The sequence below is a fragment of the Aptenodytes patagonicus genome, chromosome 7 (genome assembly GCF_965638725.1).
Source record: "Aptenodytes patagonicus chromosome 7, bAptPat1.pri.cur, whole genome shotgun sequence".
In the NCBI taxonomy this organism is placed as follows: domain Eukaryota; kingdom Metazoa; phylum Chordata; class Aves; order Sphenisciformes; family Spheniscidae; genus Aptenodytes; species Aptenodytes patagonicus.
In genome coordinates this window covers 21,520,981-21,545,404 of record NC_134955.1, presented here as the reverse complement: position 1 = coordinate 21,545,404, position 24,424 = coordinate 21,520,981, and the positions used below count along the sequence as shown (strand labels likewise).

The 24,424-nt window shown below is 39.3% G+C and overlaps 1 protein-coding gene across 3 annotated transcripts in view; it reads right to left on the bottom strand.

Moving 5' to 3' along the window:
• LRP5 (LDL receptor related protein 5) overlaps nucleotides 1–24,424 on the bottom strand; it is a 161,145-nt gene that overhangs the window by 123,345 nt on the left and 13,376 nt on the right. For all 3 annotated transcript variants that reach the window (XM_076344307.1, XM_076344308.1, XM_076344309.1), the window contains exon 2: nucleotides 2,261–2,657. In XM_076344307.1, coding sequence (XP_076200422.1) covers nucleotides 2,261–2,657 — 397 coding nt within the window. The remainder of the gene's footprint in view (nucleotides 1–2,260; nucleotides 2,658–24,424) is intronic.

The following is a 24,424-nucleotide window of genomic DNA, read 5'->3' as shown; positions in this document are numbered from 1 at the left end:
ATTTCATGGAAAGCGCCATTCTACCCTCTCTGATCTACCTCATTACAAAATACTTAATTTAACATCATATTCCCTTTTTAAATTATACTACTGAACACTAGATCTAAAGTTAGTCTTCAGCATTAATTAATTCTGCATAGATTACTTGCTGTCAGGATACACAGAGGATTTCTGCTAATTTATTTAAAATACTTCCATAAGCAATTTGCTATGGGAAGAATTCCTTTCACCTAAAGGCATCTGTAGTGAAGTCAGGATTAAGAGGACAAGGTCCCCTCTAGAAAAGTCCTTTGGTCCAACAAAGTCACTCCACTTTCTCTTTTACTGATTATGGCTGTACCTTTCCACCAGTTATCTGAAGGATACAGACAGCTCCAGCATTTGACATGTCAACAAAACTAAGGATTTTGTTTCTTTGGGTACACAGAGTTTCATTTAGTACTTGTACATCCTTTACGTATCAATCATAGATGTACCCATAACTCCTCACATTCATCTAGGAAGCCTTATGCAGGAACCACTGCAAAAACCACCTCACAAAAGTTCCAGTCTGTAGTGTGGCAGTTGCTGACATGGCAATCCTAAGTTGCCTTCTGTTGCTTAGTCTCAATTTTCATTTCTCACACACCTGGAGAAGGTGGTTTCTCAAGAGACTGTCCATCTCCCAGTGCAGGATAAACCACAAACTACTTTATATTTGTGGTTTATCCTAAGCCCTTGTATTAACTCAGCATCCCTTTGCAAAGAGGCCAGACTCAGTGAAAATGTCAGTTGACGCCAGATTTTCTTATAGATGAGAAACCTACCTACACGTATCGTACAGAAGAGGAAGATAAAGTGATCCCTGAGAAAGAGTTGTGAAAACGGCAGCAGATTAGTGGCAAACCACCTCACTTGTGTGGATTTGTGCACACAAGAGAAGTGCACCTCACTTCTCTTTTCCCCTTATCCTGGGGGTCCATCTAGCACAGCAGATCTTCAGTCATCACTGCAATGAATACAGGGCTGTCCTGGTTTCAGCAGGGATAGAGTTAATTTCCTTTCTAGTAGCTGGTACAGTGTTTTGGATTTAGGATGAGAACAAAGTTGATAATGCACCGATGTTTTAGTTGTTGCTAGGTAATGCTTACACTAGCCAAGGACTTTTTAGTTTTCCATGCTCTACTGACTGAGAAGGCTGGAGGTGCACAAGAAGCTGGGAGGGGGCACAGCCAAACTGACCAAAGGGACATTCCATACCATGTGACGTCATGCTCAGCACATAAACTGGGGAAAGCTGGCCGGGGGGGCCGCTGCTCGGGGACTGGCTGGGCATCGGTCGGCGGGTGGTGAGCAATTGTACTGTGCATCACTTGTTTTGTGTATTATTATTATTATCATATTACTATTATCATTTTATTTCAATTATTAAACTGTTTTTATCTCAACCCATGAGTTTTTCTCACTTGTGCTCTTCCAATTCTCTCCCCCATCCCACCGGGTGGGGGGGAGTGAGCGAGCGGCTGCGTGGTGCTTAGTTGCCGACTGAAATTAAACCACGACAAGGGCCCAAACTGCACATCAGTACTATTTGTGCACAGAGATAGCAAATAGCACATGTGAAATGGTGGGGAGTATAGAAGAGGGAGGGAGGAACCATACAGAGAGAGAAGTATTTTCAAGAGCACTAGAAGTGACACATCCAGTGTGCTCCCTTATTACTTCCTAACCTGGTCACCTTACAGCATTGAGAGTCCCCGGTTTCACCTGGATTCTTTTACTTCCCAGCACAAACATGATTATTCAACATCACCACTTAAAAATATCCTGATTTTGTTTACCAGAGCATAGCAAGTGAGAATTCCTGTTTCGACTCATGCAGATTTACACACCTTGCTGACTAGATGCATTAAATAGACATCACATATCAAATGAAAGTTAACTTACCAGACAAGATAACTGAGAACATAACAATAAAAAAAGCTTGGAAAATTAATTACTTTTCAGAATTGCAATGGAATAAGTTAGGCAATCATACTGGTTGAATATTTGGCTTGGCACCTAAGAATAGCTGTATTTTTCTTTTTGGCTCTATGTCTGAGCTGTCATTTCTTGCCACAAAATATTTAAGCTCAAACATATGTTCAGCTACAGATCTTGAGAAAAATACCTTGGGAAAATGTAAACTGAAACAAAAGGCTATGTTTCTTTTTCAGAACTAAAAACTCAACATAAATCATCAGTGTATCCATTTAAGCATTTAAGTCAAAGTAATATTTACCCATGAGCAGGATCCAAAGCTATTGCCCTGGGCTGATCAAGGTCTTGCCAGAAGAGGACTTTTCTAGATGTTCCATTGAGATTAGCTACTTCTATCCTATTGGTTTCTGAATCCGTCCAGTAAAGTTTTTTCCCAATCCAATCACATGCCAGGCCATCCGGGGAAACCAGACCAGAAATGATGACATTCTGCACCACATTCCCAGTTTGGTTAATGTAAGTTTGCTTGATGGCTTCTTCACTCACATCTGTCCAGAAAACAATGCCTTGTGAATACTGGAAGTCAACCGCAGCAGCATCCTCTAAACCACTGACCACCACTGTGGACTCCAGCTTCGTGCCTCCAGCATCCACGAGTCGAACATCCCGCCGGTTGGCAAAAAGCAGAAAGGGAGACGCTACAGAAGAAAAAAACAAAAAGATGTTAGTATTATTGGCATCTACAGATGTTAAAGAACTGAGTATGAATACAGCAGAGGAAGATTTATTTTCCCAGATCAGCAGGGCAGGCAGTACAGCAGAAGGAACGTGGAAGTTTCACATGAGAGAAAAACACACACTACCCAAAACGCTCTTCCTTCCACACGTCAGACAAAGGAGTAAAAGACAGAGGGAAGAGCAGGCCCAGTTCTGTATCTATGGGATATGGATAGCGTCTTCAACACAGTTAAGAGTTCAAACAGAGGCCCTTCAACAATACCTTCTGTCAATCCATAAACCTGGGTTAGAACTAATTAAGTCTTCATGGTTTAAAAGCTTGGTTCACCAAGTTGAAGTAGTAACAACACACAGAAGGCAAGTTCTGATGCCTTTTAGTAGCAGGCTGGAAGCTAACAGTACTAGACACAACACCCTGAAATGCTCCTACCAAGTGCCCTCCTAGATGGCAAAGACTGGGACAGATGTTCAGAACTGTCTTCTCCCCTGCACCACAATGAGAGAGAAATTCAAGGAAGAGTTTGAAGGAAGATGATGATGTGGGTTGTGGAAGTTTGTGGGGACTGCTGTTAGCTGGAAGAGGCAGCCAGAGCAAAAGGACAAAGGTTCTTACTATCTGAAGCTCTAAGTGGGTGGTGGAAGCTGGAGTCCTAGTACTGAATGACAGGGAACAGGCTTTGAAAGGGTAGCTAACATGATTGATGCAAAAGGGATGGGAAGCTTAAAGACATGTCAAAATGACAGCATAGAGATACTCCAGCAGTACCTGCACAAGTTCTAGATCTCTTGTATGCAAGATTGAGTTGGACAATGACATGACCTCAGTGGACGATGCTAGCATTCACGGACAGAAAGAAACGAGGTGGGGAGAGAGTCATGAGAGGCAAGGAAATTAACCTCGTTGAGTTGGATCTGACAATAAGACACAGAAGCAGTAGTAACACTGGCAGAGATTTTAGCATAGACAAGATTACTTTTCTGTCATACCAGATCTCCTCTGCTATTATACTCAAAGAGAGAGCTAAATCTGTGCTTGCAACTGAGGCTGTCCCTCCACAGTCTGAGAGAGAGAGAAAGGTGTGAAGGTCTGAGTCCTACAACTCCTCCCTCCACTCCCCATGCAGAATATTACAAAACTCTAGCAGAGGGAGATTGTAAAGATCCTCTGAAGGACCCGCTATGGGGGGAGGAGGCATGATTCAAACAGAGACAAAGGCATGATTTGGCCCAACTGCGTCTTCCAGAAGAGGACATTAAGTAGACATCCTGCAGAACATTCCTTCCCAACCATACCAGCCAGACTGATGGCCAAGTTAACCACTTCATTTCTCTCCTAAAAGTGCAGGTTTACTTATTCATGCAGCAGTAAACAAGAAAAATAGTTATCTGCACGTATGGCTGGGAAGGCAGCAGCCAAGTTACAATGATGCCACCATAGCAGCCACACCTGTGAACACCACTGGCAGCTATGGAGAATGCCAGTATTTCAGAAAAAGCCACTAGATGCTGGAAGTAATGGAGCTCCCTCAGCTTCTCCTCTGATTGCCGAAATCTAGTAGGGATTTTATGTCATCACACAAAGAGCTATTTTCATTTGCCCCTACTGTTTGTCACCTTGAACCTCAGTACCCTTCCCACTCCTCCCCCCAATTCTTCTAACTCAAGCAGCAGCTGCTGGAGTTCTACACCAGTCAACTGCTGACTCCTAGCTTCAAATACAATCATTTCGCTTGATGATGCTGCTTCCAAGGCGCACCCAGCAGAGGTCCAAACACTTGCCACTCAACTCAAGGAACAACACACAGAACAGAGCAGCAACGACAGATATATTATTTCATCTTCTACGGCTTTCAAGCCTGTGATATAAATACCTTTAGTTTTAAATTCATGTTACTGCGTATACTATATGAGAGTTAGCTCTTGATATCGTCTTTCAGAATCAATACCTCCTGCACTTTTAAAAGAAGACAGTTTATACGAGGTCTGAGTTGCAGGTCTGCTATGCTGGCAGCCCTGCCACATGCTATTGCCTTTTTCATGAACTCTGGCTCCAGCTACATGCTCACTGGAGAGCGTGTGCCACTGCATGGGCCAAAGTGAAGTACATCTCTGACAACAGTTTATGTATTTGTCCTAGTTTCAGCTGGGATAGAGTTAATTTTCTTCCTAGTAGCAGGTATAGTGCTGTGTTTTGGATTTAGTGTGAGAATAATGTGGTAACACACTGATGTTTAAGCAGTGTTTATACTAAGTGAAGGACTTTTCAGCTTCCCATACTCTGCCAGCAAGGAGGTGCACAAGAAGCTGGGAGGGAGTATAGCCAGGACAGCTGACCCAAACTGGCCAAAGGGATATTCCATACCATATGACGTCATGCTCAGAATATAAAGCTGGGGGACGAAGAAGGAACGTGCAGGCCAAGGAGCTCAGTCAGAATCTACAACTCAGCTTCAGATGAACTCAAAAACATGCACAAAAATTCAGCCTTTTTATTGTTATTCTGCACGGCCTTTTTTTTCCCCAAGTCAGGAAAGAGATGGCTTTATTTTTCTTTTTGGAGGAAGTCTGTTCTGATGAAAGTAATAAGGAAAATTTAAACCAGTTGGTGGTTTTAGTGAGGATCTTCGACAGCAAAGACACAGACAATTGTTATTATGAATGTTTCACTGAAAATGTAGTATCTTTGTTTTCGACAATATTTAACTCAAGAAAGTTTATACAGCTTGAGGGGGATTATTTGTTAAGAAATGAAGTCTCAGTATCACTCCTATCTCACTTCCTAACTTGCCAAGTCCTCCTCTCTGTCATCTTTAAAAACACTAGGAATAGTATCATGAAAGCCTGACAGGTTAGTTATTGAAAACAGAAGAAAAATGTCTAGAATGCAAAGTGCTTGTTTTCTTCTCTGCAACTCATTGGTTCCCCATAACCATGTCTATTTTAAGTGGCACTGTACCAAACCATTTGATCACTTGGAAAGTTTGATGTTAGTGGGCTCTGTTTAAGTCATAAGTTCTCTGGGGTAGAGAACTTCTCAAGTTATGCACATTGCCTCACAAAACCAGCCCCACATCCAGTCAAAGATCAAAGCCATAAAAAGTCTATGTACAAATTTTTTAAAAATATTGTCCCAAAAATATATTTTGAGGAATATGAGTAGAAAGATTTTCATCTAGACATTTCCATCCTGAAGCCATTATTAATGCTACTACAAAGGAAAAAGGAACCTGAAATATCAAGTCCAATCAACAGCAGAGGAACTCAACAGCTTCTTAACTAAAGATCAGACATGAACAATGTCTAATCCAATCAGTATCAATATTATCCCAGCTCCCCATCCCTTTTAAGAGATTTCTTCCCCACCGATGCACACAGTAGGGCAACAGCATACAGATAACACATAACCACTGTGTTCTCTGTCACTTCTGAGACTCAGAGTCATCCTGATTGAAGTGCAGCCGCATTGTGTTGGCTATGAACACCCAGCAGGGAAATCGCACTGCCCTGCTTGCAATTGTTTTAAAATTTTACTGCGTTTATACACTGATGTAAACTGATTGATTATTGAAAACAGCCAGAGTTTATCCCTTTTAAGAACAAATGAGTATTCAATTTCCTTTGGAAAAAATAAAAGAGAGAAGGCAGAACTCTGATTTTGAAAACCATATTCACTTCTCTGCTCCTCCCCACCAGCCTATTTTATTCAGTCCAAATTTTATAAAAAATGGTTGCAGAACCCTTTCAGAGCATTACTGGTATGAAAAAAAAACCAAACCCAAAACCAGTGATCAAAACAAGTAACTGGTTCTCAACACTCTCTTCAGCAGCATTCCAGACAACACAGGCTCTCCCAACTTTAAAAATAATGCTAAAGTCAGAAGAGCAATTAAATGTTCTGTTTCCATGGCCTTGCATTTATCACATGAGGTCAGAATGTGATGGCTCACTAGCAGGCAAAGCTAGCTCTGGTAACTCTGCAGCTTCGACTAAATAAAACCTCCAAGATGTCCCAAGAAAAGTTCACAGAACTTTTAAAATTTACAACTTTCCCAGTTAGTAAGCTGTAAATCTGAAAGAAGCAACCAAGAAAGCAGATGCCTTTCTAGAAGGACAGATGCACAGCATTTAGTTTCATAGAATTACTAAACTCAACAGTTTAGCAATTCGAAAGACACATTCATACTCTATGTGATTATAACCAACAGTTTTTTTAAGGCATTAGAATGAGAAACAAAGAAAGCTCAAAAAGCAACAAAACAAATGGCATTGACCAAAAATTTGATTTGCTGTGCCATCAACAAACCATCCCAGAAATTCAAGATCATCCCACCGATACACGGTGCAAGTTCGTTTATTTTGAATCCCACATGTATGTAGAATCAAAGGTTCATTTCCAAGAACATGCAGACCAATCTCCTTTCAAATCATGCTGTCTTCTCAATCCTGAACTGGGCTTGAAGTTCCAGAGAACACTCTTATCCTTGGTGCATTTAATTCTTTACTGCACAACTCTTGACAAGGCAAACTGGAAGGCCAGTTAACAGCAGTTTCTGAGGAGAGGGATGGAGGGATGGGGAGACCCAATAAAACTAGCAACAACTCTTGATTACCGTTGCCCTTCAAATGAGCTTATCTGTTACACAACAAGAGGCAGTATCACTTGCTTGAGAAGTTATTCCATGGTTAGAAAGTTAGGAGACTCTCAAAGGAACACTTAGTGTTATGCTCTATTTTGATCAGCAATGCTCCCGACAACTGCAAATTGCTTGAAAAGGGAAACACCAGCTTCTATTTTGAGAAGAGAAAAGAATAAACAGTAACAGGATGAATGATGAATGTGGAGGACAAACTGTTTATATTCAGTCTATTACCACCCAATTGAAAGGACAACATTTTAATGTAGTTATAAAAAAAAAAAAGCTGTATTCTTTTTCAGTAAAATTAGAACAGTTCGTATTTTTCCACAATAGGCAATATTTAAAACCTATGTACATAGCTGCAGTTCACAATCCTTTGACAAAGCAAAAAAAGAACCTGCAATCCCACAAATTATCAAATCAACTCTAAACAGAAAACAGCCTAAACTGTAGAAAGTTACAGACTTCTTGCAACAATTCTACAATCTCATTTGGATTATGCAGTACTTGATGAACAATACTTCATTCTAGAAAGACATATTATTTCTATTCATAAAACCACCAATTTTCCAGTGGTTTTCTGCTAACTGGAAAACACACCCTTGACTTGATAATGGAGCTATCTACACAGAGGCTTATTGCACAACAGAGTGAAAATAGAGCTTCTCATCAGTCTATTAACTGGAGAAAAGGAAACACTCCTGATCAAGCTGGTTAGGAATCAAGCATGGGTTCAATTTCCAGCTTTGCTCTTGATCTCTTGAATGCTCTTGGGCAAATCTTCTGTTCCTTGCCTGTGTTTAATTACTGAATTTTAATTGTTTTACCTGCATCGGGAAAGCTGTCTTGTGCAGACATAATGTAAGACTGGAGGATTTGAACACTTTATGTGTAATTCATTTGGTTGACCACTATGAACAGTATCAGTTTTAGCACGTCTACCATAGTTCCCTTACCACCATCTCTATCACACTCATAAGTGATACAAAAAAGCATTTTTTTAAAATGCACTGGGGCTTAGACTCCTCTGCACTTCACCATACATAAAAAGGCAGTAATAATCTTTCTTTTTCTCTGCCTTCCATCCATCTCTGTTGAAAACATAAGCTCTATGAAGTACGGCAAGTCTACTGCCATCTGCCCAGCTGTAACTACCTTCAAACAGAACAGGCTAGTGTGTTGCTTCTGAATTTAGCCGTTAACTTTCATTTTTTGTTTTAATTGTACTAATCCCATCTACAGCACTTAAATTTTATGAGTGCTTCAGGGGCACCCGTTAGCCCCAGCAAAGTGACGTGGGACAAACAACTAAAAATTGCACTATATGATCTTTGCTATTAGTTTCAGTAATTGTTCTGAAAACCAGTTTGACGGGTCTCAACTCATTTACATATTAAGACTGAGATGATCATGAATTATACTCAACAGAGCATTTGTCATCAGTTGCTGGTTAGCTGCAAAGCTGTAACAGTTCTAAGACAAACTGAGCAAGAGTTTTGAAAAGTTACATTTATACTACTGCTTCATACTTGTTGACATGACTACATTTTGTTTCCTTCCCCTTAAAGCTGAAATAGAAAGACATGAGAATACTGGGGCACATGCATGATTCCTACTCTTGAAAGCACCAGAAGTGCAGAACACACACGAATCCTATGTATAGCACAGGACAAAAGCCTTACTTAACAATTCCTTAACCAGTTAACTAGGCTAAAGGTCATGGAAAGGTTTAACTGCACCTTTAAGAAAAGTGACCGAGGATCTTGGGAGCCTGGTACACAACATTAAATGTTGATCTCATTTTAATAAGCATACAAGCTAAAATAGCCATCCAAAATTACAGTATGTGCAACAACTTATATTTTAAATATTATTTCAATTCTTAACAGGACAAATGCATCGAGGACCTCTGTGGTTAAGCCATCTGTACTGCTGGACCAAGAGAATAGCATATAATTCTTGCAGCAGTCAATGTCCCAAACCACAAAAACATTCATTACCAAGGAACAAAAACAACCCCCACCCCACCCCTGCTGCAGGCACACAAGATGGTAAAAAAACAAACGTGTCAAAACTTTTGCATCCAAGGATATACAGTCTTATGGAAACTCTAAGACCGGATATGGAGTAAGCATGCATCAGCTTTCTACACTTAAAAATAGCCGCTATGCAGAAACAAGACCATGTAGGTAGAGTCCTAGCAGCCATAAATTAATCGGAGAAACAAGTTCTACAGCGCAAAGTGATCCCTCTTGTCCAGCTCTAACTCTTTTGGAGCATAAGGAAGCTTAGACCTTTGACATGTAGCATAAGGCTCCTTCCAAATATTTAGGGAAGGAAGTTATTCCACATGCTGTTGCCCTTCTGGGCATTATCCCCATTTTTCATAGCTTAGCTCAATGGGAGAGAGACAGCAGCTGGTGGCAGCAGGAAGCTCACGTGCCAGGACACACAGACACTACTGGAGCCATAAAGACGCAGGAAAGAAGGTAAAAAGGAGAGAGATTCAGGCATGGAAGAGAAAGGAAGGTAATCAAGAGTTTAGTCAAACCTGTCTCCTAAAATCAAGCACAACTAAAAGACCCAGTGTGACAACTTGCTGGGCAAGAAGGGAATATGGCATGTACAAATCCCACAGAAACACATAAATTTATTTTACTCTTTTAATGCAACTGTTATATATTTTGCAGGAAAAAAAAAAAGTTTCTTTCTTAAATGCTCTAAGCTCTGCATTCTGGACCCCATCCTTTTTACTGGCAGCTGCTGCTGCTGCAGAGAATCTGAAATCACCAACTTCAAAAGATAGATTAAATGTTGGTCTTCCTGTACTAACTGCACATACTCAACTTGAGTTTAAACTTGCCAGGTACAGTCCTCCAAGGAATAGAGGGCTATTGCTTTCATCCTCAAAACACATTATTGTAGATAAGGTGAATACCCAGTGTAATAACGAAATTATAGAATATTCTTGCTGCAACACAGAGGTAGGTGGTAGCAGTTTGTAGAGCACAGGACTAAAAAAATCAGGGCTCCTCAGTTTCACTCCCACTTATACCCGCTTAGTGAACTTGAGCAGGTGCTTCAGCCCAATGATTTGTAAAAATCATTCCACCTGCTACAAACGTACCCTTCCTTCTGCTGTTAATTATCTTCAGGGCTGCCATGAAGCCTACTCATGCTTGAGCAAGGCACTTGAAGATCTTCCAGCAGAAGGCTCCATGCATCCATGATGCACTCAGCTTTTCATTCCTGACATAGCTAAGACTTCTCTCTGTGAATCAGGGAGTGAGTGTGGGTCAGTGACCTGTGAAGGAACGGCTATTCAGTGATGGCTGGTTTATAGTACTGCTTTAAGAGGAAAATATACTCCTTCCCCAAAGTCCATCCCAGTCCTCTAACCATCCAGCTCAATCCATTTGATAGTAATTTCCCTCTCCAAACTATGAAAGAAAGTTTTCCGGTTATCAAGTAAGGAGGATTCATTGCGATTTTATCTGATTTTAGGTAGAATCAAGGTCTGAAATTCAGGGGGAGACAGGAGTGTTATTTTAAACCACTAAGAATATCCCACATTTATACACATTGTGTGCAGCGGATGTCAGGCAATTTTTGAAGTTTTACTCTTTACCAGCCTATATTTTAAATTGTTTACATGGTTATACCAGGCATAAACCAGTGCAAGGTAATCCAATCCACACTAGTATCCCATATTATGAAAAATTTTTGGTGCCAGTTTTATTTATATGTGCTAAGTATTATCTTGAGTATCACTGCTGAATACTAGAAGACAGCCAGGATCTCAGTGATCTATTTGCCATCAGGCTAGAGTAAAAGGGAGGCTGTTCATCCATCAATGTACCTACAGAAGTGACATGGCTTTAGCCACAAATATGTTGGGGGAGGGTTATGTAAATAAATTATGTAAGTTTAAAAGACATCTGGTTTAGCAGCAGCAAGCTGGAAAGGGTCCATAGAAAAGTATATAAAAAAAGTTTTAAGTAGGTTTAGAAAACATACGAAGTTTGTTCTTCTCATCTAGGAGAGCAGCTGGGAAGGCACTGAGATAAAGAGCAAAACAGCAGTCCAACCAGTAAATGCTTTTATGAGAGGCTGAAGATTGTTTATTCTCAGCCACTGGAGAAAGGACACACTAAAGAAATTAGATCAGGTTAGGCTTTGGGTTTTTCATTGCTGGGGAGGGAATGCAGAGATGATGCAGAGAGAAACATGCTCTGAAGATACTGGAGCACATCACAGAAGCTGCAGAATTGCTTGCAACAGGTAATTTTTAATAGCAGTTGGATAGCCATTCCCCAGGTATGGCTTTTGTACAATTAATTCCTGCCTCAGTGAAGGAGTTTCATCTGTATGTCTCAAAATCAAAGACAAAAAAAAAAAAAAAAAAAAAGGAAGAGCTCAGTGGACTGAACTCCCCATACCATTTCACTGAAAATCTTGTTTACAAGGGTGTGGGGTTGCTTGTGTTTATGCTTGGTTTTACACAAAACAGTTTTTAAAACTCTCCCAGTAACATAATACTCACATTACTGTTTCTGTTGCCCTCCTGAAGCAGATGAATTTAGTAGCTTTATCAAATACTAACGTTAAAATATTGTTAGATAAACTGCTAGTTACCTTTTATTTTTTTTAAATAACCAAGCAGTAAGTTCTTTTAAGATCTTGTTATATTTTCTGGATTGTGTAGGGTTCCCCCCAATAATGACAGGGTTTTAGGAAGACAAGAGATTTACTTCAGACTGTTGGTTTTGTTTGGCAGCCTACAGTTTTTAAATAATAGTGCTAGCAGTAACAACAAAATACAGCACTGATTATATACAGTTTCATCTCCGTTGGCCTGAATTAGTTCATTTCCCCTGGTCAAGAGATGCCAAAGGATTTCTCTGAAGAGCATGCTCTGAAAAAGTCCAGCAAAGGTGCTTTATACAAGTTATGAAACTTAGGATTTGTTCAGATTGTCTGGGATGGCAATAAAATGTTTTAAAACTCTCCAACAGCACACTCTGAACTTATTCATTATTGTTTTGTCCTGTTTCTAGTTGTATTATCTACTTCAAGTAAAAATCTTCACATACCAGAAAAGCTAAATGATTGGACTCAGTGTGCATAACTTAGTGCATTTCCACCTCTGCAGAGGCTGGAAGCAAGCTATGTGTGTTCAAGATCACTTTTCTATGGACACATTATTTTAAAGGAGGGTTCCTCAAACTTTTTTGTCTTTTCCCACAGACCACCCATTAAGCACGCCACATGAACTCCTCTCCTGGTGCACAAGGCAATGGCGCTCTCAGACTGTCCTTAATACCCCTGTAGCAAATACTGAAATTGGTTACATGGAACAGCATATTTCATCTTCTTTTAACACAGTTCAGCAGCTGGAAAGGAGGACAGCCAAGTCCATGTGAGCAGCCAACACTACACGGACCACCAAGCAGCATACAGAACATATTTAGAGATCCGCTGAAAAACTAAACAAAAACCATAATATCAGCCATGATTTGGGGACACTTATATCAAGTTGCTGAGACACTCATTAGATAAGACTCGCAAGCACTTTAACCGTTTTATTTAGAGGAGAACACAGATTCACTAGAGCATACAGCAATTTTCATCTGGTCTGTTTTGTTAGAGGAAATTTCTAAACATTATTGCAAAACTGGCTTTTGGCAATCTCTCCCTGTGCAATGCACAACTGGTATTCAGCCAAACAGTTGTGAGGACTGCAGCCTCATGCAATCCTGACTAGCTAATGCTAAACAGATAATATCTCTGCAGTCTGAACCCCCACCTCTTCCTGACCTCAGGTTCTCACCCAAGCATTTTACAGAGGTTAAAATACACATGGGATTTTTCCAAAAGCAGAAGTATACTGTTCACAACAATTTGCTTATTCTTCCGAGGATTCTGCTGCAATTTGCTACTCAAGAACCACAATGCACACGACAGCTTAAATGCAAATATACCGTCTATTGGGGATTAGGGCATTTTGGCTCCAGACAGACACCAAGAACAAACTTTGAAAACTAGCACTTTGAAAACAGCTGTTAAGCTGAGCATCCTCCACTCTTAAAAGTCAATTTTTGACTTCGGTGCTGGTTGGAGATTAAAACCTGCACTGAACTCCAACGAAGGTTAAACTGGTAACTTCCATCAAACTTCAGTGATGATCGCCAAAGCTCCCAAGGTCCACTGAAAATCCCAGTCTAAATGTAGACAGTAAACCCCACAAGGAAGGTGAAAACTTTCCCTCTCTTTAAGAACAACTAGGTTGTTCTTAAACAACCTCCTCCAGCTATACAAAGCTATGGTCTTTACGCTGCTGTCTGTAAGAGTGAAAGATGCTGTGAGCACTTACAATTTGTAACCCTGGGTCCAAAAAACTAACTGTATGGGCAATCTTTAATGACAAATTCCTAAGAGAAGGGGAGTATTGCTTTATAGTGTCTCTCACACAAAAGCTTGCAGTGACCTTACCTCAGCTAGAAGCTCAGTTCAGAAGTCTCTGAGGACCATGTTCCAAGGCAAGTCACTCAGCCAGTCACCGAGAACACATCATAAAAATACAGTTGCTGATGGCAGGCATATTCATGTCAAGGGCCAGTCCATGGCCCTTTGATGAGAATACACTGGCATCACTACTGCAGCACTAGTAGAAGTGTTTGCTAAATAAAAACTCAGACTTGTGTTACCCATAGCTGTTCAGATACTGAAGAACAAATACTTGACCTCCCCTCCTCAGCCTGTTACACATCTTGGCTGGTTAACCGAAACACAAATTTTTTTATTGCCTGCTCACACAGCATGTTTGCATCGACCTATTCCGATGTGGAACTTAAGAAATGAATGGCTTCAACTTGATATGAGTAGTGGTGTTCGTGTGCATGGTGCTAGCAAAGTCCACCCCATTACTCTCTCTTTGCAAGGTAGCGGATTGTGCATGAATTCCTTATTGGATTGTGTTTCTATGTTGGACCCAGAGAGCTGAGTTAGAAATGGATGTTCGTGGGGTGGCGGTACTGGGAAGGAGCTGGGTAGATGAGGATTTGATTTCCATTCTACCAGACCACCCTGTTCAAATATCACTCCTCTTTGCATTGATTCTGTAAGACCAAATACTTTCATTGTCTTGTCAGTGAGAAGGTTTCATATTTTGATTAAGGACTCTTTAAAGTACAAACTTGCATTTTGTCAAATACCATAGGATACTACTTTCAATTCCATAACAATGTTTACCATATTTAAACCACACTGGAGCTATCTGTCAGCTGACTCATGACGGTTTTCTTTGTGAGAATTAATATGCCACTCTGCTTGTACCCACAAAAATTGGAAACAGTCTGTCCATTGAGATTTCTGGTATTTTCTGATTTTAGCATAAGCAGAAGTGGCACTAAAGTAGTCCCTTAACATGGTATTGCCGTTGGGCTTTGCCAAAACGGGTAAGTGCAAAGGCAGTGCTTAAAAATAGGGATGGGGGAGGAAAAAAACATACTTGGATGTTTCACATTCTGTGATGCAGAGTACATTGCAATAATTTTGCTGGTTTTATTTCAAATGCAGTAGGCATGGATTTCCCCTCACCCCCATGTTATGCTCAGTAGAGTTTTAAAACTGCAGAGGAAACTGAAGATTTGCCCTACTTCTGCATAAACTGGTTTAGAAGAACGCAGACAAAGGGGTGACTTCCTTGAACATCTAAACACGACTTTTGTTGTGAATAACAGTTCAGGTCAATCCATGAATGGAAAAAAACCCTGCAGAGTCCCCTTTTTAGATTCTAGATGCCAATGGGAGCAAGGTTCTTTTCTGCAGTTTATTTTATTCCTCCTTGGTTTGGCAGACTGCTGTCTGGCCAATAATAGTAGATTATGCAGCTATGATGGTTCCAAACTTTTAATGGATAAAATAGTGGTTCTACATCATTTGTAAAATTTGGCTTGCATATTTCTCCAGTACTTGAACAAATACAGGCTTGACAAAGGTATGCTTGTTTCTGATCTGAATTGTTTCCAATTTCTAGTTCCAGATGTTATGTTAACTCCAAAAGTCACAAATCTTAAGAAAGCTGGAAAAAGGCATTTTACTTCTATCTCCACCAAACGTACGATATGTGCCCTTGAAAACATAATATATTTGTAAAATGCAGAAAACGACTCAGAAATAGCATGTGCTGGATTCAACTGCTGGCAAATGTTATTCGTTGGAACAAAAGTGTAGTAGAGTCGGATATGGAAGACTGAAATGTAGGTTCCACAATCTGACATGGTTTTCTTCTAGCAGTCAAGACTCTTCCCAAATAAAACCATCTTGTTAAAGGGAACCTGCCACATGATACTGGGCTTTAGAGGGTGTGAAGTTGAGAGAAGTTTTTACTGCAAAGTTGTGGACAGGACTTCTAATTTTTGTGCAAGTCTCACAACTGTCTTCCAGTCAAATATTCAAGATTTTGGTTTTGTGAGAGCTTGTTAGGAAGGAGAGTAGAAAGAAGATGAGGTGAAAAGGATTGTTTAAGATAATGAAATCTGTAATATTGTGCTTGTATTTATATCACTGATAATACTTAATTTGCCTCCTTTAATGTAGCAAATAAATACAGTAATCTGCTCCAAGCTTTGTAAATCACTGCTTGTTGGAGATGATTTTGCTTTAGCCAAGAACACTGATTAAACTAAATTCATTCCTGATGGCTCCTTTTGTCTCTCTAAGGTCAGTGTCCGTCCTGCCCGAACTACACGAAAGAAGATTTTCTGCTCTCTTCTTTATTATTATTATTCTATAAATCTAACTGTTTTTCAATATTGTGGAGGCAAAGACATGGTGCTTCTGATAATTTAGCTTTTTCTCAAACATCTGTTCAAAAATATAGTGGATTTGCTAGAAGAGAGAGCATGTTCAGAATTTCACTAACTTTTGTTCCATTTTTTGTCAGAAGTCATCCAAGGGTCAGAAAAAAATTAATGATCTGACTTGCTTTATTTTTGGCTTAAAATGATATTACAAATTGAGTCAAAGATTCAACTATTCCAAGGTCTGAAGGGAAGTGTTAATTAAAAGAGGTGTCATGATGCCATTGAATACAGCTGTTTTGATAAATTGATTTCATGTGTCTTTGGTGATCAGTGTATGATTTTTATGGACATAATGGAATAGGATCCTACGCTCTCTGGGGCATGCCTGCACTCTGCTGCTAATGCAAATTAACTCCAGCATTATCTTCAACGGCATTGCAGTTCACATACTTGCAAAGCAGGTGGTTAGCTCGAATTGATCTGTCTAAATAAGATAGGTAAGTGAATATTGCTGATTATATTCTTGCTTTAGAGGGCAGACCACATTCTATTATCATTAACCTGGCAGCCATCATCCGCAACTATGACACATTTTTATCCTTGGGTCCAAAAATTTTTGGTAAGGTCTCCACCAGTGACTATATTTAGTTCAACACTGAGTCCCAAGGACTCTTAGTACCAAACTAAGATTTGGTAGCATGTCACTGTTGGACAGAAGAGCTTAAGTGATGTTTTCCCCATGAAATTATTTTCCCTTTAAATTAGAGGTGCATGTGGCTCACTCATAATTCTGCTGTATCACAAATTAGTGAAGATCATAAACCAGCAAAAATTGTTCCTTCCTTTATCTAAGTGTGCAAAGGGTCTCTTAACAGACAGCAATAAAGTACAATGCTAACCCAGCTGAAGAAACATAAAATAATCATCTGTGCTATTTGTCCCTCCAAAATGTGGAATTTAAGGACATTTCCAGAAAAAACAGTTGTGACTTCCAAACCTCCAGAATAAAAGACGCTCTCCACATTTGGACCTGTGTTGGTAATATTCAAAAGAAAGCGGATTGTGTCAGTCTCCTTGTACCTATTTTTATAGGCTGGTAGTTTGTATGTGCAAGAGGGAAATGTGTGTTGGAATTCAGCCCCAGAATGCCTCATTTGCTTTCTTGGAAAAGGTTTTGAGTCTAGATAATTATTTAAAACTAAAGAAAACCTGAGAGAGAATGGAAATTTGGGGCCTTAAAAGATGAGTTACATAGGAGCTGTTTAACATTTTTGGTTCTGTTGTTTTTGCAGCTGACTAATTACTGCTCTGTACAATCTCTTGGTTATTAATTGGTTACTCTCCTCCATGTCTGCTAATTCTGGTGTTTGCAGAATTGTGTGATATGTATGTATGTGATAGTGTGATATGTAATCAAGGATAAAGGTCCCAAAATGATGCTCTGCAATGAGGGAAGGTTGTAAAACTGCAAAAGGCAGAGCAGCTGGAGGAGTTCCCCAAACTGCCAGGGCAGCGCAGGGTGTAGTACATACTCCCTTGACAAACGCAGTATTCCAAGCCAAACCATAAACTCTGTGCAAATCGAGCTCCAGCTACGTTGTGTTAGGAGGGATCTTGATTTAAACATGCCCTTTCTATTGAGCTGGGTCAGATGTGTTTTGTTCTGCCTGAAGCTGAGTCTGGTTGAATTCCGCCCCCCTGCCCCCCCCCGCTCCCCCTCCCGTTCCTGCCCATCCCCAGTCGCATGTTGCTCCCCATCCCCCAGTCTCCTGCTACCTCACAGATGTTTTGATGCCCTGAAATCTGTCAGCGTGACTGCACACATAGTTGCTTTCCTTGAGCTGATCCTGTCAAAAGGATCTCGGTTTAAAAGGCAAGTAGATGAAAAAGAAAGTACTAAGGCAACTTCTTTGCCCAGCTCAGCTGCAGCCAGAATACTGTCTGGTTGCAGACTTGGACAGCATTGTCTCTGTGCTGCTGTGTCTTGTACATGCGATGCTCAGGGGAAGGAACTTTATAGTTGGTTTTGTGCTTAAAAAAAAATAATATGGTAGCACGCGCAGGTTTGCTTTACTCATATGCTTTAAGCATAGACCTAGCCATCCACAAACTCACAAACTTAAGATTTCAAAATATTTTAATATAGAGCTACAACAAATTATTAGTCATCTTTTATTTTTCAAGTTAGGCTCATTTACCTCTTGAAATTTTCGTGTGAGTCTCAATAATATCCTAGTGGCATAAGAAATTAACTGTCTGCAATGCATAGACAAGAGAAGTTGCCACAACGTTGTCCAATACTCTCATATTGCAGACACACAGAGTAGGAGAGGTACTAGAAAAGTATGGTGCACCTCAACTCTAGCAGCAGTTTGAAGCGAAAAAACGTATTATTCTTTTCTTCCCAGTTCACTCTGAGACTTAATTCTTCAGTTTTCTTCTACCCATGGTTTCCCTATCTGTATAAACAGCCAAGCCTAATTATTGTTTTAACCCAACACATATCTGCCTTTCCCAAACAAGAAAGGAAATTAATGTCTAAAAAGCTTTCAGTTCATCATAAAAGGGGTCCAAAATCAGAAGGAAGTCAATCTGTTCCCTACAAAGGAACTACATGGGAGGAAAAAAAGAAACCAACACAAGCTTTACACAACATGAACTGCCGTCATTTATATTATGTTAACACCTAGAAGCCAGAATTGAGATTCATACCTTGAAAGACACAATGTGGACACATTGTGAAGGACTGTCACATCTGAAGAAATTGCTGTCTAGATACACAAGGCAAAGAATGAAAGGAAGTCCACAGAAGACCAGGATTAATGGTCTCGCCCATGGGCGAGACGTGCAGTCCATGGCAGAGCCAAGACAAGAACCCAATGTGTTAAGTAGAACCATAACCAGTGCCTCTTTCCAGACAGAGTAAACTTGCAACCTTTTTATACCATCAAACTACCTTACAAACAAATTTTAATAGAGTAAAAAGAGGCATACATTTTACGCATACATTTTAGGCAAACAGTTTAGGAACGATCTCAGCCCAACTCTCCCATCCCTTTGACAGTCTAGACAAGATATACTGCAAATAAGAAACTGTGCTCCTGATATCAAACACATCTAGAGACATGTGACTAAATGTTTTTCCATCTTCTCTATGCTCCAATTTCAGGGAATTTAAGTGCCAAAAGAAATAACTTTGGGGCTATGCTACAGTGCAAATGGTTCAAATACAGAAGAAGAGGGGGGGAAGACACTGAACACCACAGTGCCAGTTCAAAGAAAATCCCAGCTGCCATTTTTGGGAGTCAAAAGACACATGGCTCATCTCCAGAATCAGAGGGCCACAAATATAAGCAGCACGCTGCTGGAAGGGTAGACAGAAAAACAGGAATGCAGACATTTTTCCCCACATATAAATTAAAATATACAAATTCTAAAACTACTTATAGAACACAGGTGACAAAACACATTCACAGGGTTTTTTATTTGTTTAATTTTGCCCAAAACCTACCCCTTATTTCTGCAGAAGGAAGGGTAAAAGCCTATTAACATCACACAAGGAAGCAATATCATGGAGGGCAGAGCAAAGTGCATTTGTTTATATTAAAACAAAATTAACTTAAGCAATGTGTGGCCGTCCGTCACTGATCTGATTATCCTGTTTTGTGCACTGTATCCCTTTCCTCCACCCTTCAGTTGCACTATTTGGCTGTGTCTTCATTGCTAAACAGAAAGATGTAATTATTACATTGAGATAGCTATTTCAGTGTAAAAATGACAGCTGAGAAAAGGAAACTTTCACATCAAGTAAAAAACCAGTGTCATTATTTCACTCCTCACCTGAGATTTCATCAGCTGCATGGAGTTGCAGTGATTCTATAAGGATTTTTACGTCAAGATTGCAATATCAGTGTAATAACTACACCTGTTTCAGCAATGAAGACATGACCCACGACTTTCAGAGCAGCAAGCCTTCTCCCTTTGTGCCTGGAAAACATCCAGGGCGTTTCAGATGAAATTATATTCCAAACAACTATTCCAACCCTATCCTATAGTTGAGAAAAAGAAATAAATATTGCCGTCCTTCAGGAGCCAGAGTGGGAGTCTGACTAAGGCAGAATACACTTAATACATTCACCACTGCAATGCACCGCCTAGCATTTAACACACTCATAGCTGGACTAAGTATTAGTACCATGTGTCCCCGCTCTGGTGAATGCCTTTTAAGCACAGTAAGCTTATTACAACCAGTTTTTACACCTCTTCTACTTCCAGTTGTTGCAGACTGTTCTGGCATTTAAATGTCCTGTATTCTGCCTTCCCTATTATACATATGCATATTTTTTAACTTATTAAAAACACTGCAGAATACAAGTGTTGATAGAAAAAGCTACAACCCACAGCCTAAAATCACACTTCCAATCCAGAAACATGACAAACATGGCACATTCAACATGCCAGACGCTAGCACGCTGTCAGCAATTAACAACTGCCATTTAACTTTTTATAAACAAGACTCTGCAGCAGATTGTTAATAAACATGAAATACATGCAAGAAATGACCACATGCATTTAAGTAACTCCCTCTAGATATGAATGATAATGTCTAAATACAGAAGCAGACATCCACCCTCTTAAAATACAGCACAGGCTTACGAACCCAATTTACCCCACATATTTACATGCAAAGGAAAAGGGCTGGTTTTCCTTCATACTAAAGATGGAAGTCTTGCTTACAAAAATATATTATGCCCCAAATGTAAGCCTTATGTGAATAACTTAAAAAACAAACAAAAGACACCTTGAATTTCATTAATGAATTGCAAGAAAATTGAACATGGTGCCTGCATCCACCTAGCCTTTGAAGCATTGTCTTAAAGAGAAGGCTGAACAACCAGAGTATTGTTAAACTAGAAGAAAAACCTACCTTCTCTAAAAACTAGATGTAAACTAGACCACAAAAGCACTTGCTTTTTATAAAAAACAGCTTTCTCCTCAAAAACAGCCAAAAAAGGCACCAACCAACAAAAAAACCCAGAAAAACACAAACCCATACCAAACAAGCACTAACTTGAAGCACAGTTGACAGAAGCCCTTCACTTCTATGCTAAACTTAGACACCTCATTCTGTAACTAAATACTTCCTCAGAGTTAGGGCAACCTTCACTTTCTACTTACGGAAAGCATTGTGACATTACAATAGAAGTAGTACAAAGTGGAAACAGATAACTCCTTTATCAAGCTCATCTAGTGCAGAAATTAACTAAAGAAGATGCAAGTAAAAATTATTTCTTTCTCCTTTAAAAAGGGGACCTAAAATCCAGAACTCCCTGCTCATGTCAGTCTTAATTACCAGTATTAATTACCTGTAATTACTTATTAAAAGTAATATTGTTTATTATAATAATATATATTATATATTATAATATTATTATATACTATATATTTATAGGAATATAAATAATCACTCACTTGGGTGATAGGAAGGACAACTGAGGACAATTCAGGTTTTTTGGCTCCTTTGCTGTGACTAATACTTGCAATGTAGAGCAGCACTGTGCGATACACATTATCGACTCAGCAGGAATGAGATTCAAAACCACCAACTCATTTTATAAAAGTCACCGAGGAGCCAATAACTAGAAGTCATTATCATCCACTACTTCTTCTCGGTAATTGCACCATGAAGCCCTGAAGCGAGAAGATGCACTTTATTTCCTCTTGTTATCAATATGTGAAAAACATCAACTTCATTATGTTTTACTTGGAGGAAGTTAGGGCATCTAAAACCTCTCAAGAATGTGCTCCACTGATTACGGCGTTATGTTGTTTCCTTTATAAAACCCTAGAATGCAGAGTATGTTTATACATACATATATATACAAACTTTTTTTTTATATACACACTTAATAAGGTAACAAGACTTGACATCAAATGACACCAAACACTTCTAAAGGCTACTTAAGTTGAAGCTTTCAAACTAAAAACATCATCTCATGCAGTAATTGTCCAAGGACACCACAGAACAGTACATCAAAGGAGAAAACATCTATCTACTCCTGCAGAACAGTTAATCCATACAATTAACCCTCTATCACATCACACTATAAATGCGAACACATGCTCCAATTCTGTGTTGCTCAGAAGATTCTCCAAGATGCTATTCTTGTCACTAATGAGGTGCAGCACAAACAATTAGAGACTTGCAAAAATAACACACTGAGTTTAGATTTTATTTATTAAAAAAAAAAAAGAACACAGAGAACAAAACATCATAGGCTGTGTAACATCTGAATTGCATGAAAACATGTGGCATTATCCTTCCTTCAAAGTTGAATATGTTAGACCCACCAAATCCTTGATCTTGCAGTATCACAGTTTTATTAGACTAGAGAAAAATTTATTTAAACCACATTTTACCTTATAACATAAAGCAGCCTCTCTCTCCCTTTCTCCTCACTGATGCAGGTATTTATTAATAACACATTTGATGAAAGAGGGGGGAGAGAGGGGAGGAGAGAAGAGGGGAGAGAGGAGGGAGAGGAGAAAAAAAATAAATTATTAAAAAAAGAATAATTGAGCAAGAAAAAGACATCCCACAAAACAAAAGGTAACTAAGGAGGTTACTTTCAGCCCAGTCCTCTATTTACTCCTCTAGTTGACTACATGGCCACACATTTTTGTGCTGTCATTGGATGGGGCTCGGTATGGAAGCTGGATGCTGCTTAAACTAAAACCACTGGACAAAACAATCCCTTTGAAACACAGTCTCTTTCTAATCTATGCCAGGTGTTGCAAACAAATTCCTTTTCGTTCAGGCTTAAAGCAACACCATTAGTTACGAAAAGGTTCCCAGTAGACTCTAGAACATTTAAAATTAGTAAATCCACTGAATGGCATGACACTGTTGCAACCTCATTTGCAGTGACCTGTGCCTAAATATTGTTTAAATTATTCAAAAAAACCCAAATCAAAACAAAACCAACCAAAAAAAAAGAAAAAAAAAAAAAACTAAAACAACTTCTCCAGGATTTAGGGAGCAACAAGAGAACCACTTGTGAAGTTCAATTTAAGTATCAAATCAGCCTCAGGGGAAGAAAAAAAAATTAATTCAAATCTAAACAGTAAGCTGCAGATAAACCAAATTCGGGGCTATTTGGGGTTTGCATGTAAACTTTTGTGTACTATTCAAATAAAGCCTTTTTTGTTAGTGCCAATTTTACAACTGTATAGAAAGACGTGCTTTGAGGTTGCTAATAGACAAGTTTCAGGAATTCTTGTTTTTTAACATGAAAAAACATTTCTAGCTGTCAGAACTAGAAAGTTTCATCCCATTTCAGACACTGGGAAGCATTTTGAAATCATTACGGCTTTGCCAATGCATTGCTGAAGACAGTGCAACAGCTGGAGTTGAAGTTGGAAGATCTGTAGTATCCAGCAAAAAGAGTCTGATCGTATGTGGGAGAAAGAGAGGCACAGAATGCTATCTGCTGTAGACTGATCTATTTGTTAATGTTTTGGGACCATCCCAGCAAAAATTATCCTCTTAGGAATAAGCAATATTTATGACAGGACTTTGAATAAATTACCATTCTATGTTTCAAAGTCTTTCTAAATAAAGATAATAAAACACACTCACTTCTGGCCACATATACAACAGTGATCTGACAACTGACATCATACATATCAATAACTGCAAAAAAACACTGATTTTTTTTTTCCAGCCATCTTACCTTCCTGATGAAGGCAAAGTTTTGAAATTGAACTTGGATAGCTTAAAAAGTTAAACTTTGATTGAAAGAAATGTTGCCAAGCACACTAAGCAAACACAACTTACTCAAATACTCACAGTAATCTGTTCCCAGTGTCCTGTTGAAGTTTAAATAGGAAAATAACCCTGCAAAGTCCATTCCTTTTTATAAACAGCCAACATTAGTTCAGACTTTAAAATAACAAACTGGTGCAAAAGTTTCTTTTTGCAATCGTAAGTGTGTGCGCATAATGCTTACCCATCTCCCACTGTGCTTGACTGCTCTATTCTTGCATACAAACAATTCAGTTTAAAAAAAAACAGTTATCAAAACTCTAGTTCCTGGAGAAAACAGGGAGGTTTTTGTAGAATTCCGTATATTGCTTCTGTCTCACAATAAAGTGGCAGACAAGTTATACAGGAGAAAGCATTGCATGCAGCTGTAATTCAGAGCACAGCAGCTGACAAGTTATATTTTTATCCCTGCAATCTCTCCAAGTGCCTGTTGATGCCCAAGCCTCCAGAAACCATGC